General features: G+C 39.8%; 1 protein-coding gene across 1 annotated transcript; it reads left to right on the top strand.

The window, feature by feature from the left end:
• Positions 1–5,234: 5,234 nt before the first annotated feature.
• On the top strand, positions 5,235–18,233 carry CCDC195 (coiled-coil domain containing 195). Its single transcript, XM_077956658.1, has 3 exons — positions 5,235–5,469; positions 11,673–11,919; positions 18,110–18,233. Exons 1-3 carry the CDS (start codon positions 5,235–5,237, stop codon positions 18,231–18,233), a joined length of 606 nt encoding a protein of 201 aa, XP_077812784.1.
• Positions 18,234–18,477: the final 244 nt, after the last annotated feature.

Here is an 18,477-nt window from a genome sequence, read left to right as displayed (position 1 = left end):
AAAAAAAAAAAAATTTACTAATTCTAAACAGCTTTCACTAAATATCAAAATTTCAAATTTTTATGACAACTATTACAGACTACAACAACTTTGGTAAGAAAATTCCAGTTTTCACTAGTCATCTGACTTCAAAAGTCCACCAAAAATTCCAAAAAAATGTAATATCACTTCATTTTATTAAATTTCATTCATATTATTTATTCCATTTTCATTACTTAATTTTTTTATTATAGAAGCCATTCACATAATTACAGAATTTTTTAAAATTCAGATAACATACATGGGTAACTAAAAATCATCAAAAATCTTACCACACACAGTTAGAAACTGTTTTTCCTTTGGGATATTTCTTTCCATTTTTAACATAGTTTAGATAATGTTTTATGTACAGTAGGTGTATTAGTCCATTCTCACACTGCTATAAAGAACTACTTGAGGCTGGGTAATTTTTTTTTTTTTTTTTTTTTTTTTTTTTTGACATGGAGTCTTGCTCTTGTTGCCCAGGTTGGAGTGCAATGGCATGATATTGGCTCACCGCAACCTCCACCTCCCGGGTTCAAGCAATTCTCCTGCCTCAGCCTCCCAAGTAGCAGGGATTACAGGCATATGCCACCACACCCGGCTAATTTTGTATTTTTAGTAGAGACAAGGTTTCTCAATTTATAAAGAAAAGAGGTTTAATTGACTCAGAGTTCCACAGGCTGTACAGGAAGCATGGCTGGGGAGACCTCAGGAAACTTACAATCATGGCGAAATGGTGAAGGGGAAGCAAGCACGTTTTCACATGACGGCAGGAGAGACAGGGAGAAGGGGGAAATGCTATACACTTTTAAATAACCAGATCTTATGAGAACTCACTCATGAGACACCACTAGGGGGATGGTGCTAAACCATTAGAAAACACCCCCATGATCCAAACACCTCCCACCAGGCCCCATCTCCAACACTCGGAAACACAATTCAACACGAGATTTGGGTGGGGACACAGAGCCAAACCATATCAGTTGGGTATACTAATTTTTGCACTCAATATTTTCAGGTTCAGAATATTATTCTGTTTTACGGTTATACCATATTTTGTTTATTCATCTTTCTCTTTTGGGCAATTAGGTTATTTCCAGCGTTTTACTATCAATGTGCAGTATGCATCATTTTATAAGAATCTTTACATGCAATTACTTTCTTAGGTAGAGTCTAGAAGGTGGAATTTAAAGGCTTATAGTTAAGAACTTGTTAAATATCCTTGATACTTATTGTTAAATTGCTTTATCTGAAAGACTTGTCAATTATTAATAGTATTTGCATTAACTTTTTTTATTTTCAAAATCTTTGCTAACTTCTTAGGCCCTTCAATAAAAATTTCAGTAATTTAATTTGCAAAATTACTGATGAAGTTGAGCTTTTTTCCTCATGTTTTGCCATTTGCTATTCTTCTAGGAAATGTCTGTAACTTTACCCTGCCTGCAAATTCACCAATATTTGCTGTTTTCATCATTATAACTTCATTTTATATTGAAAAATTGAATACAGCAAGTCCCCAATAATTACTCTTCATTTTCACATACTTCATAATAATTGTTTCCAGATGACCTTTACAATGATTTCAACAATTTCTTTTTTTAAAAGTCCCATTGAGATTTTGATTAGAAATTCAATTAAGACGGCCAGGCACAGTGTCTCACACCTGTAATCCCAGCACTTTGGGAGGCCGAGGTGGGCGAATCACGAGCAGAAGAGCTCAAGACCAGCCTGGCCAACATGGTGAAACCCCATCTCTATTAAAAATACAAAAATTAGCTGGGCGTGGTGGTGTGCGTCTGTAATCCCAGCTACTCAGGAGGCTGAGGCAGGAGAATCACTTGAACCCAGGAGGCGGAGGTTGCAGTGAGCTGAGCACTCCAACCTGGGCAATAGGGCAAGACTCCATTTCAAAAAGAAAAACAGTAAAGAAAAGAAATTCAATTAAGTCTTCTTTTAAAATATTCAGTCTTCTTGCCAAGAAAATAGTTTCCATTTTCCTAAGTTTTCTTTTATTTTTCAGCAAAATGTTTTTTGGGTTTTTTTTTAATAATAAACCTTACAAACTTTAAAAAAATTACTGGGTATTTTACATGCAGAGACCTATTGTCAGTGGAATATTTTTCATTTGTTTTCTACTGGTCATTGATAGTATTTTGAAAAACTGTTGATTTTTAAGTGCCTATTTTGTAACATACGAGTAGATTACAAAATAAAATTTTGGACTTATTTTATTTGTGGGGTTTTTTTGTTTTGTTTTGTTTTTTCGACACAGGGGCTTGCTCTGTTACCCAGGTTGGGAGTGCAGTGGCACAATCTCGGCAGCCTTGACCTCCCTGGCTCAAGCGATCCTCCCACCTTAGCCTCCTGCGTAGCTGGGACCACAGGCACATGTCACCATGACTGGCTAATTTTGATATTTTTTGTAGAGACAGATTTCACCATGTTGCCCAGGCCAGTCTTGATTCCTGAGCTCAAGGAATCCACTCACCTCGGCCTCCCAAATTTCTGGGACTACAGGTGTGAGCCACTGCACCCACCCAGATTTACTTTCTTGGGCTTTCTAGATATGTAATCAAATTGTCTATAAATAATGATATAATCTTGTCATTTCCAATAACAATACAAGCTGTTTTCACATTCTGCTTTGTTGCTGAATGCAATTTTAAGCAGCAAATACAATTTCAACACTGAGTTCAATTTCAAGAATGAAATTTTATGGCCCATTTTTGTGGAATATACCACAAAATACTTTATGGAACCTGAGGCAGTTTGTCCTATTCTAGCCAGATGCATTCAGGAGAATGCCTTTAGACCTAGATATCCTAGTTCAAGACACCTACTGACAAAGCGAAACATGTTAAGATGCACTCCAGGCCCTGGAACACACATTAGAATAAAACAATACCTAAAAATACCGAGGCTGTTTATTCTAGAGTGTAGAAACTCGCTGGAACATGATGGAACAATAATGTTTATTAAAGCAAAGATTAGACATACTGCATAACATCTCCAAAGAGTAGCACTAAGAACGAGCTGCATGAGACCAATTTTTGGTCAATGGAAATAATTGTAGTTAAAAAGCAACATAAATAAATGATAAATGCTTAAGGTGGTGGATACCCCAGTTACCCTGATTTGCTCATTATACTTTGTATGCTTTATCAAAATATCACATGTGGGCCGGACGTGGTAGTTCATGCCTGCAACCCCAGCACTTTGGAAGGCCGAGACAGGCAGATGACGAGATCAGGAGATCAAGACCATCCTGGCTAACACAGTGAAAACCCGTCTCTACTAAAAATACACACACACACACACACACAAAAAAAAAAAAAAAACCGGGCATGGTGGCGGGCACCTGTAGTCCCAGCTACTCAGGAGGCTGAGGCAGGAGAATGGCGCGAACCCGGGAGGGAGAGCTTGCAGTGAGCCGAGATCACGCCACTGCACTCCAGCCTGGGCGACAGAGCAAGACTCTGTCTCAAAAAAAGAAAAAAAAATCACATGTACCCCATAAATGTGTACAACTGTTTTGTATTAATAATACTTAAAAATAAAAAAAATTTAAAGAATATCTGATGAGGTGGTCACAATTCTAAGGGGCACAGTATAAGTAATTATTTAAACTCCTGAGTCACATTGCCTGCATTTAGTATCCCTGACCTAGGCCAAGTCTCTTCAACTTTCTATGCCCATTTCCTTTGCTGTAAAATGGGGATAATAATACTGCCCATCTCATTTATGAGTAAATTTTCTTAAAAAGAAAATCGTAGGAAGGAAACTCTCCTACAAAAGAAATACTCATATATAGGATCAATGATCCACTGCAGAGATACTGTGGAACAGATTTGAATATCCACTGGGTGGTGAGGTTGGATGACCTTTCCAATCCCATTTTGCTCCATAGTCCATATTTCTACAACCTACTTCTAGAGCCTCTGGAGTCGCACATGTTTACTGAAATTCAGTTAAATACAAATATAAATAGTATATCAAAATGCCCTCATCATTTTTATATACTGACTTTTTAGTGAACATAAAATTCAAACATATAAAATACATTTGTATGAATAAAAAAGGAGTAATACTTTCTCCAGTCATTCCTTCCATCTAAACAGCCTTGGATCAATCAACAAATATGTATTAGGACGGGAAAATACACACAGACACATACACACACACACACGCAGAGAGAGAGAGAAAAAACAAAAATGAATGTGAAAGAAAATCTGTCCCCATAAAAAGTTTTCTAATTAGTTTCACCCTATTGCAAAAGATTATTTATGTTTAAACGTTAATTGAATTTCCAAGCAGATACTGCTATCCGGGCATATGCTATTTAAGATTTGTACTTTTCATTTCCCCACAAAGAAACCTCTTCAGGAAATAGGTAACAAAAGCTGTAATTGTCACGTGTCTCTCTCATTCAAGATTAATGTTTAGCCTGTATCTTCTTACATTCCCAAAATACCCCTGGCAGCCTTTGCCCAGGCAAACATCCTATAAGTAAATAATAGCAAAATGCTTGTAAGATAGAAACTTGCTGAGGAGTGATAATATCTGTCCTTCCTTGGCCTATCTTGAGGGATTTAGGCATTAATTACCACATCATATTTAAATAATATCCCTGCAGTTCATATGACCCCTGTGATTAATGTTACTACCCTTCCTTAATAAGTGTCAAAATTAATCATTTAGCAAAAAAATGCAGAACTACGGCACATTTGACAGAGAAGACATGGCATAATTCTTCTATGTCCATTTTGATGCAGTTGTGGCAGCTGGTGATCCTGAGAAACATTTGATCCCAGAAGTGGCAACAGAGAAAAGACGGAGTGGCTGTTGTGATGGTAAGTTCATGATGGAAACAAGAAACTGTTCCTCACTGGAAATTTGTGGAGTGTTCTCTTCTCCTCCCACGCAAAGCAATATTCTAGAACTGTGGATTGACATGAAATAAAAGATAGAAAGAAAATCTCTGTTTTGAAAAACAAAACCCACAATGAATACTTCATGGAAGATCCTTTACCTCCCTTGGCAGCCTAACCCTCCAGGTGCTGAAAGATGGTGCAGAGAAGAGTGACATCTATTGTTCAGGAAGGTTTATGAGCAGGATCAGCCAGACCCATTGAGTAGACTGTGTTTTGGGCTCATGAGGAAAAGCCCACTTGTCTCTCCCAAAGAAGCCAACCAGAGTGACATGAGAAGAGGCAATGGAAGCTAATATCCAGCTCGTGAGAGTTATCCAGGAAATGCAAGCAGAGATCCACAAACTGGAGAAAGAGAATCAAGCCCTCCGGATGAAACTCACTGCAAGTAGTCAGAAGGCCTCAGGCTCAGGGGGAGAATCAGGAGACGAAAGGGAGGAGGAAGCACCAGGACAATCTCCAGCAACCCTTCAGGGTGCCGTTTCCCCTGATGCAGCACCAGCAGTGCAGGAACACCAAGGTACCCAAACATTCCAAGCTCTTCTGGACTGTGCCCATTTTGCAAATATTGTGAAATAGTTAAGTGTATTGTGCTGATCACATAACTGTATAGTTTGGTAATAACAGTGGTGGGTTTCATCCCTTTCCTCCTAGTAGATTACCTTTGAATCCCTAGACAAAAATGCCTTTAGCATCTTCAAGCAACATATTATAGCAACACTAAATCTTCTTCCATATTTGCTAGGAAAGATAAGAGAGACAGGTTTGTGGAAACCAGTCACGCTAGGAACATTGTGGTCTTTTTCCTCTTTAACTTCAACTATTTAAATGCTGCATAATAGAACATTGAATGTGTGTATGTCAAACGGCACACACACTTATAAGGCTGGAACAGTATGCACACCAGATAAGGGAATGGATGTCAGAGTAAACAAATATGGTTGCCAATGATTTGTGATTCAGCCACTTGTCTCTAAGCCAGTGATTAGACCTCTTTAATCTCTGTTTTCTTCATCTGGAAGTGTTACAGTACCTATCTCACAAGGTTGTGAGGATTAACTACAGTCATATGAATTAAATGCTTAGTATTGCACCTGGTGAAGGCAAAACAAATGGCAGATACTATTTCCTATCCATGTTTTACTAATAACTTTACTGTCCTGTATGAATGAATGCTGCACATAATTCAGCCTGCTATCCAGATTGAAGACTTCAAGATACAGGGTCAATGTTTGATATAACCTAAAAATCAAATCTCTCACCTTTTTTTCTTTTTTTTTTTTTTTTTTTTGAGACGGAGTCTCGCTCTGTCACCCAGGCTGGAGTGCAATGGCATGATCTTGGCTCGCTGCAAGCTCTGCCTCCCGGGTTAAAGCCATTCTCCCGCCTCAGCCTCCTGAGCAGCTGGGACTACAGGCGCCCGCCACCATGCCTGGCTAATTTTTGTATTTTTAGTAGAGACAGGGTTTCACTGTGTTAGTCAGGATGGTCTCGATCTCCTGACCTTGTGATCCGCCCGTCTTGGCCTCCCAAAGTGCTGGGATTACAGGCATGAGCCACCGTGCCCGGCCAAATCTCTCACCTTTTACGAGAAATATTTTGACTGTGAAGATTACACATGGGGTCAGAAATCAGCAGAGTGAGAAATACACTCTATATTAAAATCGTCAATACTTGCCTACACACAACATATTCAAATAAAATAATTGATATACATAATTAAATACTCAAAACTCTTAAAATAATCTGTCAAAAGCTTCAGGCACTGCCAATTAGAAGCACTTTGGGAGGCCAAGGCGGACGGGTGATGAGGTCAAGAGATCGAGACCACCTGGCCAACATGGTGAAGCCCTGTCTCTACTAAAAATACAAAAATTAGCCAGGCGTGGTGGTGCACACCTGTAATCTCAGCTACTGGGGAGGCTGAGGCAGGAGAATCACTTGAACCGGGAAGGTGGAGGTTGTAGTGAGCCGAGATCGTGCCACTGCACTCCAGCTTGACGACAGAGTGAGACTCTGTCTCAAAAAGAAAAAAAAAAAAAAAAAAGTTCTGAACAGCTTGACAATGGAACAGGTCATATTTGCTGGTTTGGTCTCCCAGTTAGAGATGTGTCTCTCTAATATGAGACCCTATATTTGAAAGCTGAAAACAGATTCCGATCCAGGTCTTTTTCCCTTTTCATAACTACAACTCTGGATTGAGTAACTGTCTACTGGTTATTTAATAAAACTGTGAAAGAGTGAACTAAAGGAGGTTAGACATTCTCCTGCTGGGAAAATAAAGATGTGGATATTTGTAATATATGCTTAGTTGAGGGTTTCTCAACCTCTGCACTACTGACATTTGAGACGGAATAATTACTGTAGAGGTCATAGAGCATGGTGGGGTGTTTAGCAGCTTCCCTGGCCTCTAACCACTAGATGCTGGAGTATTCAGGCTTCTCCTTCCAGTTATGACCATCAATAATGTCTCCAGGCATTGCCAAGTGTTGCCTTGGGAACAAAATCGCACCCCATCCACCATTGAAAACCACTGCCTTACTCCAAAAATAAACAATAATCCTTCCAATCTATTATCTGTGGTACTTATCCTAAGAGAAAAGTAAGTTGCGTCTTAGAACTAACTGTCCTGTTTCAAAACATGTATTAACGCTGTTCAAAGAACAGAGTATTGCCCTTTAAATTCTCAGGGTCTAATCATCAAGCTTAGAGGAGGTTCGAACATATTCGTAAGAGTTAAACGCACAATTGGTATCATACTTCTTCAGCATATGGGTGGTAATTTCCAGTAAGAATGTTAGCATTAACTTTGAAAAGGATTGGTGAGGCCAAGCATGGTGACTCATGCTTGTAATCCCAGCACTTTGGGAGGTGAAGGCAGGAGGATCACTTGAGGACAGGAGTTTGAGATCAGCCTAGGCATGCTAGTGAGACCCCCATCTCTACAAAGAAAAGAAAAAGAAAAAGAAAAAGATTAGCCAGGAAAAAATTAGCCAGGCAGGATGGCGTGCATCTATAGACAGCTACTTGAGAGCCTGAGAGGCTGAGATGGGCGGATTCCTTGAGCTCAGAAGTTTGAGGTGCAGTGAGCTAAGCGTGCACCACTGCACTCCAGCCTGGGTGACAGAGTGAGACCCTGTCTCAAAAAAAAATACTGGTGAAAAATATTTGATAAAATTGTAGGAAACCTTGCTTATTGCACAAATAAAACACAGAAAGAAATGTGATTTCGATTTGTAATTGGGAGTCCAGTTGAGTTACTTTAAATGATGTTTACCTGTTTCTTAAATGTTATGAGCTATTAAAATAGCAAGTGACATAAGTAGGAAGAACATTGTCCTCAGCATGAAGACACCTGGGCTGTATTCCTAATTGTTTTGTAACAGTTGGTCAACATTGGGCAGATCACATAAACTTTCAGATCTTAGCATCCTCGTGTAAAAGTAAGTGGATTGGGCTAAAAGTTTTCCAAGTCCTATTCCAACTGCAAAATTCTGTGATTCTATGAATGTAGAGTGATGTAGAGCTTTTTATGATCACTCTTCTCATCTGTAAAATGGAGGTAATGATGGAATCTACCTCACAGGGCTGTTGAGAGGAGTAAAGATAGTGTAAGTGAGACTAAATGTTGTCATAATATCATTGGACGTGTCAGAAAAAATATTATTTGACTTGAGCATAAGTTTTATCAGTAGTTTTAATACCAATTGCCAAAGTCAATTGAAATTCATACTCATAATTAATTGAATCATACAAATCTGTTACTAGAAAGGAACGTTAGAGGCCAGGCACTGTGGCTCACTCCTGAAATCTCAGCACTTTGGGAGGCCAAGGTGGGTGCATCACGAGGTCAGGAGATCAAGACCATCCTGGCCAACATGGTGGAACCCCATCTCTTCTAAAAATATAAAAATTAGATGGGCATGGAGGCATGTGCCTGTAGTCCCAGCTACTTGGGAGGTTGAGGCAGGAGAACCGCTTGAACCCAGGAGGCAGAGGTTGCAGTGAGCCAAGATTGCACCACTGCACTCCAGCCTGAGTAACAGTGCAAGACTCCATCAAAAAGGAAGGAAGGAAGGGAGGGAGAGAGGGAGGTCATCCAGTAGAAATTTCCTTATTTACAGTTGAGAATATAAGCCTCATAGAGATTATCTTATCCAACTTCTCCAATCCTTTTTTGGAAACAAAAATACATAAACCTGTTCTTTCAGAAAGAATAATGTGAAATCAGAAATATGAGTCTCCTTTAAGAAAGGGAACAATTAAGGAGGGCCTGGAAGTGGATCACTTAGAACTAAAAGTTCCTCCATGTGTTCCTTGGTATGTGTGGTGAGATGAAGTGAGGCTCTCTGTGAGTGGAGAACCCTACTTCCCCTGAAGTCACCTGAGGACACAGAGCTACGCTACAGCCCAGACACAGCTGCGTGGTGATAGAATGTACTGAGAATGCAGAGTGCCTGCTCAGAATGAATCCTTGCTGGATAAATGCTCATGGAAACATCTGTAATAGTGCATAAATATTTGGTAGATATGAAATCTAGCCAGCACTTTCAGAGATGTTTCCCAGCCCCTCTTGCCCTGTGGAACCTTGAAGCAATTTGCCGCAGTGAAGATAAAAGAAACAACTCTCTACAGCATTGCTGGACCTCTGATTCTCTGCTCACATCCTTTGCTGGCAAATAAACTGCATTTGGCTGTGATCTTTGAAACTGTTCTAATAAGCCTGTGATGCTGTGTTGAATATCTTTTCTCTTTTGTTAATAAGAAACTAAAGGACACAGACCCTTTGTGACCCATGGAGATGAACAATGAGCCTATATGCTAATCACTCCCAAATTAACTGTAGGTCCCCAGTGAAAATAAACCTAACTTTGCTATCATCAGCATGATTTCCTGTTGTGTTTTCCTACGATTCAGTATCAAGGGATTGTTTTATAATCCTAAACAAAAACTTTTATGTTTGTAAGTAGTCACAGATCTGTTTTTAGATAATTATACAAGTTATATACCATGACCACAGGGAGCATTTAAAGATCATTTATGAATAATATTTGCAGTTAATCACTTCAGATAGATTTGAACTTAAACTCTCCCTAGACTTCTCCTACAATTCAGTCTTCTGTTCTACAAAAAGCCGAAATAGCCTCCACCTTTTGCAATAACCATAATGATTTTCTGTCTGCTTTTTCCAGAAGCGGCCAGCAAGCATAAATAAAAAATAATTGTGCTTCTGGCACTCGCAAAGCCTACCCATAATGCAGTGCTTTTTTTTACACTTTCAAGCTCGTTCATGGCAAAGCTGCAGTGAGAAAGAATGAAGATTCCACAATCACTCATAAAGTGCTCTGGAAAATGAAAAACAACCCATGAGGTCAGTGTTGTAAGCCACATGGACAACACTGGACAAGCAAGTAGATGCTGGATAATCACCAGACCTCCAAGTAGAGGTTAAATGACTGGCTCCAGATCAGAGTTAATGCAGTGTAAGAGCTGGCATTCAGACATACCAAGACCCTCTAAAATAAAGCTCTTTTAATCAACATGTTTTCGTTATTAAAAAAAAAAAAAAAGAAGAAAGATTTGATTTACCTCAAGGAAAGGGTTTATTGGGAGACACTATGAACAGAAACTGAATTGGAAGCCCCTGGAAACTAAAGCTACAAATCTCTCCATCTCTTTCAGGGGCTCTCCAATTTCCCAAGCCATGCATCTTTGCTCTTTGCCATGTGTCTCCTTGGTGTTCATCTCTCATTCAATAGACATCCTCCTAACGACTGTCCCAACTAAGGCCAAGACATGCAATCATAGGCCAGTTAGCAACAACCTGTTAAATTCCTGAGGCCATTTAGGTGATCAGACACTATGGATAAGCCTGTTCTTCTAAAATCAGGAGTAAGAAGGCCATCAAGAATTGGCATGTCTGGAAGATTCACGTTCTCCCAATTTTAAGGTCTTTTTTTTTATTATCTATGTATGTCAAGCCCTCATTCTAATGCTGTATTCTCAGAAAGGTCTTCCCTGGCCACACAATTGAAATAGCCTCTGAACATCTTCCTGCATCTGTCTCTATCCCCTTGCCCTCATCAGCCTTATTTGTCTTCCTAGAATGTATTACTATGTGAATTCTATTATATATTGTTTGTTTACTGTCTGTCTTCCACATAAGAAGGTGTGCTCTGGAATTTTATGTTGTTCTCTACCACATCCCATCTTTTAAAAAAGATCCTGGCATATGGTTGGCACTCAATTAATATTTGTAAAATAAATCAATGAATGCTTTTTTTTTTTTTGTCTGTTTGTTTGAAACGAAGTTTCCGTCTTGTCACTTAGGCTGGAGTGCAGTGGCATGATTTTGGCTCACTGCAATCTCTGCCTCCCGGGTTCAAGCAATTCTCCTCCTTCAACCTCCTGAGTAGCTGGGACTACAGGTGCCTGTCACTACACCCAGCTAATTTCTGTATTTTTAGTAGAGACGGGGTTTCACCATGTTGGCCAGGATGGTCTCCATCTCCTGACTTCATGATCCATCCGCCTCGGCCTCCCCAAGTGTTGGGATTACAGGCATGACCCACCATGTGCGGCCAAATGGATATCTTTTATGCCAAAAAAGTAATGAGAAACAATAGTTCTGTCTAGTTGGTTTCAATAAAATTCTATCATTTTTCAATTGTGAGTGTCATTAGGGTAGAATATTTTTAAGTTGAATTTTATGTTTTTGTACAGGCAATGTCATGATTGTCAGACGCTATTCCATTTCATCATCAGTTTGCTCATCTGCTGTAAATGATCCCTGGAAAGCTGGGAAAAGTCACTCAAAGAGCGGAATTCTAGAAGCTCAGGGAACACTTAAGTCACTGGCATGTTCTCCAATTAAGAAGCAAGACATGGAAGAAAAGGTGTTTGCCACAGATTCTTTCACCAGCAATAGTACCAGCCAAAGATCTTCTCCTGAGCATGTTTGTGGTTGCAGGTAATGTACAATACACTTCAAGCTGGTGTACAGGCACATGCTGAGATGGTTACTGAGACATTCCCCTGGATAAGTGAAGTCTTATCTAGTGGAGGAAACTAAACCAAATAGCATTTAAATAATTTCCATCTCACCTATGTCCACTTTGGGAATTTAAAGTAACAAATTTATTTGAGGTTAAATGGCACCCTCTAATAGATGCCTCTAACAAGTGGACAACTTAGTATCCATTTATTCATTAAGCATTAGTGATCATATTCTAAGCCAGGCACTGGTAATACAAGATTCAGCAAAAGTAAGCTGTTACATTCAAAACTCTCATTTAGTGACAAAGGCACACAAGTAAACTATCCACTGCAATTAAGTGCATCTCAGGGAGAAGGCACAGTTACTTTAAGAGCTGAATGCAGAACTCCTCTCTGAGAACAGCTGTTCTGGTGGAGGCAGGTGCCTTAGTGGGCTTTAGGGGAATTGTTTTAAAAAAAAAAAAAAACTACTTAGGCATAACTCATAAGGGCCAAGAGACAAAGAAAAAACCAATCTGCTCTCCAAACTATGTGAATTGGTATTTGGAGAGCTGGAACAGCCTGAGATTAGGAGGGATATGAGACAAGTCAAGAAAGCACTTTGGGAGGCTGAGGCTGGCTGGATCACTTGAGGTCAGGAGTTCAAGGCCAGCCTGGCCAACACAGCAAAACCCTGTCTCTACTAAAAATACAAAAATTAGCCAGGCGTGGTGGCCTGTGCCTGTAACCTCAGTTATTTGGGAGTCCGAGGCAGGAGAATCACTTGAACCCACGAGGCGGAGGATGCAGTGAGCTGGGATGGCACCGGGACTGCACTCCAGCCTGGGGGACAGAGTGAGACTCCATCTCAAAAGAAAAATTAAAACAGGCCACGGTCTGTTAGGGGAAACTTGGCCAGTGGCTCCTGAAGCGGTAGAGTCAAGTCCTCTAACACAAACCCCAATTTATCTGCACGACTGTGCAGCAGCGTGCACTGCCCCCTCTCTCCCACACTCTGTAACCCTACCTTCCAACTCCCAGTGAGGCCCTAACTCTTCAGCAAGATCTCTACTTGTCTTTGTCTTGTGTGAGTAGAAGGAGGAACATCAAGAGGAGGGGACCTGGGTCTCATGATTATTAGCTTACCACAGGAAAGAGAAAATGCAAAAATATGATTGTTGAGAGACCAAGAGCACCATCGAACTCAGCAGTGGCAGAAAAGCAAATCAAGAGATAACCATAAGCAAGAAGCCTGTAGGAATTCTCGTAAATATTGGAAAGGGCACTGGACTTCCCACAGGATGTGGGATACAAAGGTTGAGCCAGCTTTATTTGGATTTCCAAAAACAGGATGAAAATTGTGTTTCCCTTGCAGAAAGGGAAGAGTAACTGGAGTCACCAAGGACTACTAGATTTAGCCAAAGAAAAATGGAAAGGTCATCCCAAGTAGAATGAAACTGACATGAGGATAGAAGAAGTCATGTCTTTGAGAGAAACTAAAAGTAGTAAAATAAATGAGGATGGAGAAGTGAGAAGAATTCATCATTAAAGGCCACTCATGGAATGCTAAGGAATATATGCTTTATCATGAAATTATTGGAAAGCCAGAATAAATGTCTTCTGAAAACTTCCAAAATACAGAAATATTCAGAAATTAATGTTACATGTACCAATAGATGCAAAAAGTTTTGCCACATTTGCTTCAGATGTTTTTATATATAAAAGAAATAAAATGTGGTGGCTCACGCCTGTAATTCCAGCACTTTAGGAGGCTGAAGTGGGCAGATGCCTTGAGCCCAGGAGTTCGAGACCAGCCCGGGGAACATAGTGAGACCCTGCCTCTAAGAAAAAAGGAAGGAAAAAAGGAAGGAAGGAAGGGAGGGAGGGCGGGCGGGCAAGGAAGGAAGGAAGAAACGAGCGGTCATGTGCAGTGACTCACACCTGTAATCCTAGCACTTTGGGATGCTGAGGTGGGCGGATCATGAGGTCAGGAGATCGAGACCATGCTGGCTAATATGGTGGAACCCCATCTCTACTAAAAATATAAAAAACATTAGCCAAGCATGGTGGTGGGCGCCTGTAGTCCCAGCTACTCGGGAGGCTGAGGCAGGAGAATGGCGTGAACCCGGAAGGCAGAGCTTGCAGTGAGCCGAGATCGCGCCTCTGCACTCCAGCCTGGGTAACAGTGAGACTCCATCAAAAAAAAAAAAAAAGAAAGAAAGTAAGTTATGTAACTTTTCCCTTGTCCTCCCCGGAGCAAATGTAATCATGACATTGGTTTTTATCTTTTCAGTCTAGGTTTTTATACTTTTATTACATTCATTCATTCAATAAATGTATTCTGAGGGTGTGCTGCATGTTGGGCAAGATTCTCTGCCCTGCAGATACAGCAGGAAAGTGAACTGTCAAAAACCCCTGCCCATGTGGAGCTTATTTCTTTGCAACATGATAATCAGTAAACATGCAAATACATAAAGTGTATATCATGTTAGATGGTGTTAAGTACCAAAGCAAAAAATAAAGCGAATAAAGAAGGATTAGAGGAACATGATGAAATGTTTGATACCATGGCCAAAGAATGCCTTTCCATCGGAGTAAAGAAGGCAGAGAGAGAGTGAGTCCTGATCAAGGCTGAGAGAACTCTCTAGGCATTGAGAAGAGCAAATGCAGAAACCCTGGGTAGGAGCATGGCCAGTGTGTTCAAGGAGAGGCCAGGAGCCTGGTGTGACAAGTGAGCAAGCCGGTGAGCAGAAGGACAGGTAGGCAGAGAGCCAAGGGTGGCCTTCCACCCAATTCCAGTGACTCTGGATTTATTCTAAATAAATTTGTGTGCGTAACATGCTCTTTTCATTTTGTAAAAAGCTCTTGGGTTGGAAACCGTATTGTGAAAAATTTTAAGAGAACAATATCGAAAACAAGGAGACCAGACTGAAGGCTATAAAATAATCTAGGCAAGAGGTGATTATTCCTTTGCCAAGCATGCCAGCAGTGGGTGTGATTTCTAGATGTGTATCAAAGGTGGAGCCAACGAGATTTATTTATAGAGCAAATGTGGGATATGGAAACAAGAAATGAACACTCAACCATTGGGTTCCATTGGTCACGTGTCTCCAAAGGAAAACAGAAGAATGGCAGAGATATGTCCTTTTCCTTAAAAAAAAAAAAAAAAAAAGTGTGTGTATATATATACACACACACGTATATGTATATATATACCCACATATATGTATATGTATATACATATATGTGTGTATGTGTATATATAAATATATATATTTTTTCCAGTTCTATAAGAGCACTAAATGTTTATCATAAAAAAAGTTATGGTCAGGTGCCGGGCACAGTGGCTCATGCCTGTAATCCCAACACTATGGGAGGCTGAGGTGGGCAGATCACCTGAGGTCAGGAGTTCGAGACCAGCCTGACCAACATGGTGAAACCCCATCTCTACTAAAATACAAAATTAGCCAGGCATGATGGCAGGCGCCTATAATCTCAGCTACTTGGGAGGCTGAGGTAGGAGAATCGCTGGAACCTGGGAGGCAGAGGTTGCAGTGAGCCGAGATCACGCCATTGCACTCCAGCCTGGCAACAGAGCAAGACTCTGTCTCAAAAAAAAAAAAAAAAAAAAAAAAGTTACAGCCAGGCACGGTGGCTCATACTTGTAATCCCAGCACCAGCACTGGGAGGTTGAGGTGAACAGACCACCTGAGGTCAAGAATTCGAGACCAGCCTGACCAATATGGTGAAACCCCATCTCTACTAAAAATACAAAACTTAGCCAGGTGTGGTGGTGTATGCCTGTAGTCTCCGCTACTTGGGAGGCTGAGACAGGAGAATTGCTTGAACCCAGGAGGCGGAGGTTGCAGTGAGCCGAGTTTGGGTCACTGCACTCCAGCCTGGGTGACAGAGTGAGACTCTGTTTCAAAAAAAAAAAAAAAAAAAGTTACAAAACATAGAGGCAATATACAAAGTAAATAATCCTACTACCTGAATAACTACCATTGAGATGGATAGCTTGTGTCCACATATGTTGAAATTATATGGTGTATATATCATAATGTTTTATTTTTTGCATTTAAATCATTCTCAGAGACCTACAATGCTCAGAATTATAGTACTATTAGTTTTTCCATTTCAATTTATATTATTTTCTACAATAGTATGGGAACCTAACCAACATTTATAAGGTATTATTTTTCTAAAGTAAAATGTTTTCCAACTTCCAAGCTGCCAACTAATGAACTATTTAGAACACAACCCATTTCTAACGTAAAAGTTAATTTGAAAGGTTGAGCCAATTGCAAGGTTGTATTAAAGCAAGAAAGTCAGTATTGGCTTAAAATCAACAGCTGGATTGGCATGAAATCCACTAGAACTATTGAGTAGGAATTGAGCATGTTTTTTTTCATTGTAGTCCTTTTTAAATATGTCTTTTATAGTCTCAGGAATTAACTAGTAAAATGTCATTATATTATTCCTCTGATTATGTGGGAAATTAATTTCCTTACTAATAGCTTTCAAAGCATTTTACAAATATTTATCCAGAACCAATTTGTTTGCACTGACTTTTGAATCATATCAGACAACATACCTAATTTGCTGTGAACTTTTCCATTATACCAAGAAAGTATTTTACAAAATAATGCCAATGTCAGTATTTCTAAGAATCAAAGCTTTCCAGAAACTAAAGATAGGATTTTAATTTTTCCTTAATTTTGACATAGAAATTCGATCTTTTCTTCCTGTGTTTTAGAAAAACAAATTTCAGTTGACAAGCTTAGGGACAAGGGCCCACATAAACAGTTAAAATTAGAAATGTTATGTTATTCAGTGTACTGATAGGCTAAACCAAATTCATTACAATAAATGTATTCTGTCCTTTTCCAAATCCAGAAAGAAGTTTAAGGAGGCAGCTTCGAGAATCAGCCAAAATTCCACCTCTGTCATCATTTACAAACAATGTGGGCTTGGAGAAAGTTACTAGTTTGCCCTGTGTCGCAGTTTATTCTTCTGTAAAAAGGGAATCCTAAAGGCAGTGACCTCCCAGTTTTTGTGAAGAGTAAATGAGGTGGTTGAGTGACTGCTCACCAAGTGGCAGTGGCTGTTATTATTTTATCGATCCCAGTGCTTAGAAGCGCTGGCCTGCCTTCCTCCCAAAAGAGGGTGCAGCTGGCCTGGCCGGAAATGGTGGCTCATGCCTGAAATCCCAGCATTTCAGGAGGTCAAGGCAGGCAGATCACTTGAAGTAAAGAGTTCGAGACCAGCCTGGTCAACATGGCGAAACCTCGTCTCTACTAAAAATATAAAAATAAGCCGGTATGGTGACGTGCACCTGTAATCCCAGCTGCTGGGGAGGCTGAGGCAGGAGAATCGCTTGAACCTGGGAAGAGGAGGTTGCACTGAGCCGAGATCACACCACTGCATTCCTGCCTGGGCGACAGAATGAGACTGTCTCAAAAAAAAAAAAAAAAAAAAAAAAAAGGTGCAGCTGTATTTTCTGAGACACAGGCCACCAAATGTCATTCAGTGAAATTATTGCCTTATCTACCCTCTTTGTTCCCACAAAAGAGAACAAAAATGAAGAAAAGGCAGTCATTTTAAACACTGTTCTTTAGATTTATTCCCAAGAGCAGTTTCTCCTGGTTAACGTCTAAATTCTATGTAATATTTTAGAGGTAAAAGGAGAAGTAGGCAAAATGAAAAGATATAATCCCTCAGATAACATGGGGCTATTGCTCTTACCCCCTTTACTCTTCAGGCATGATGGATATTCAGTTAATTCACAGTCAAAGGGAGCAGATTTATCTGGATTATAAAATAATTGCCTCAAGTTTCTGCTTCATTTCGTGAGCTGAAGAGATTTGAAGCAAGAGACTCTGCCTAATAATGAAATAGTCTTCTACTTTGAACATCAAACTAATAATCATTTCTCAGCCATAGTCTCTCCCTCAATAGTTTTAAGTTTTTATTTTATCCACACTATTCTTTGGGTTTAATTAAAAGGTCATTCCAATATATATACTTATATCATTGTTGAACAACTTAAAAAATACCATGATATATTTTTAAGTGAACTTTTTAACACTGTAGACAATATTTGGTGATTGGGGGAAAAATCATCAATGTTCTGTATAAAGGCTCACTAAAAAGTCTTTTTCTTCCCTTTATTTTGCTTCCTATAGGGACAAGACAAAGACAGTCAGTTTCCTGTTACCCACGGACATGTCTTCATATTCCAAAAATTCAAGTTCTTTGAAATACTCACCAAATCAGACCACAAACCAGCTAAGTGTCATTGCAGAATAGGATATGTGAAATGATTAAATGTAAGAAACAGTTGATTCTCAAGAGATGGGAGCACCAAGGTCTAGCTAGGTCAGTGTCTTTCCCTATAAAGAAGTCTGGCAAGATGTCCAGTAAGACACACAAAATACTTGGTATTGGGTCAATGGACCTGTTTGGCCAAGGAGTGGAAGCAATTACTTTTTGTTGTTGCTGAATGCTAAGGACTGGTATGTGTGCAGTGGCTACTGTAGACTATACAACATGT

This window comes from Macaca mulatta, chromosome 12 (genome assembly GCF_049350105.2).
Source record: "Macaca mulatta isolate MMU2019108-1 chromosome 12, T2T-MMU8v2.0, whole genome shotgun sequence".
In the NCBI taxonomy this organism is placed as follows: Eukaryota; Metazoa; Chordata; class Mammalia; order Primates; family Cercopithecidae; genus Macaca; species Macaca mulatta.
The sequence above is the reverse complement of the archived record's forward strand: the minus strand, read 5'-3'. Positions and strand labels throughout refer to the sequence as shown.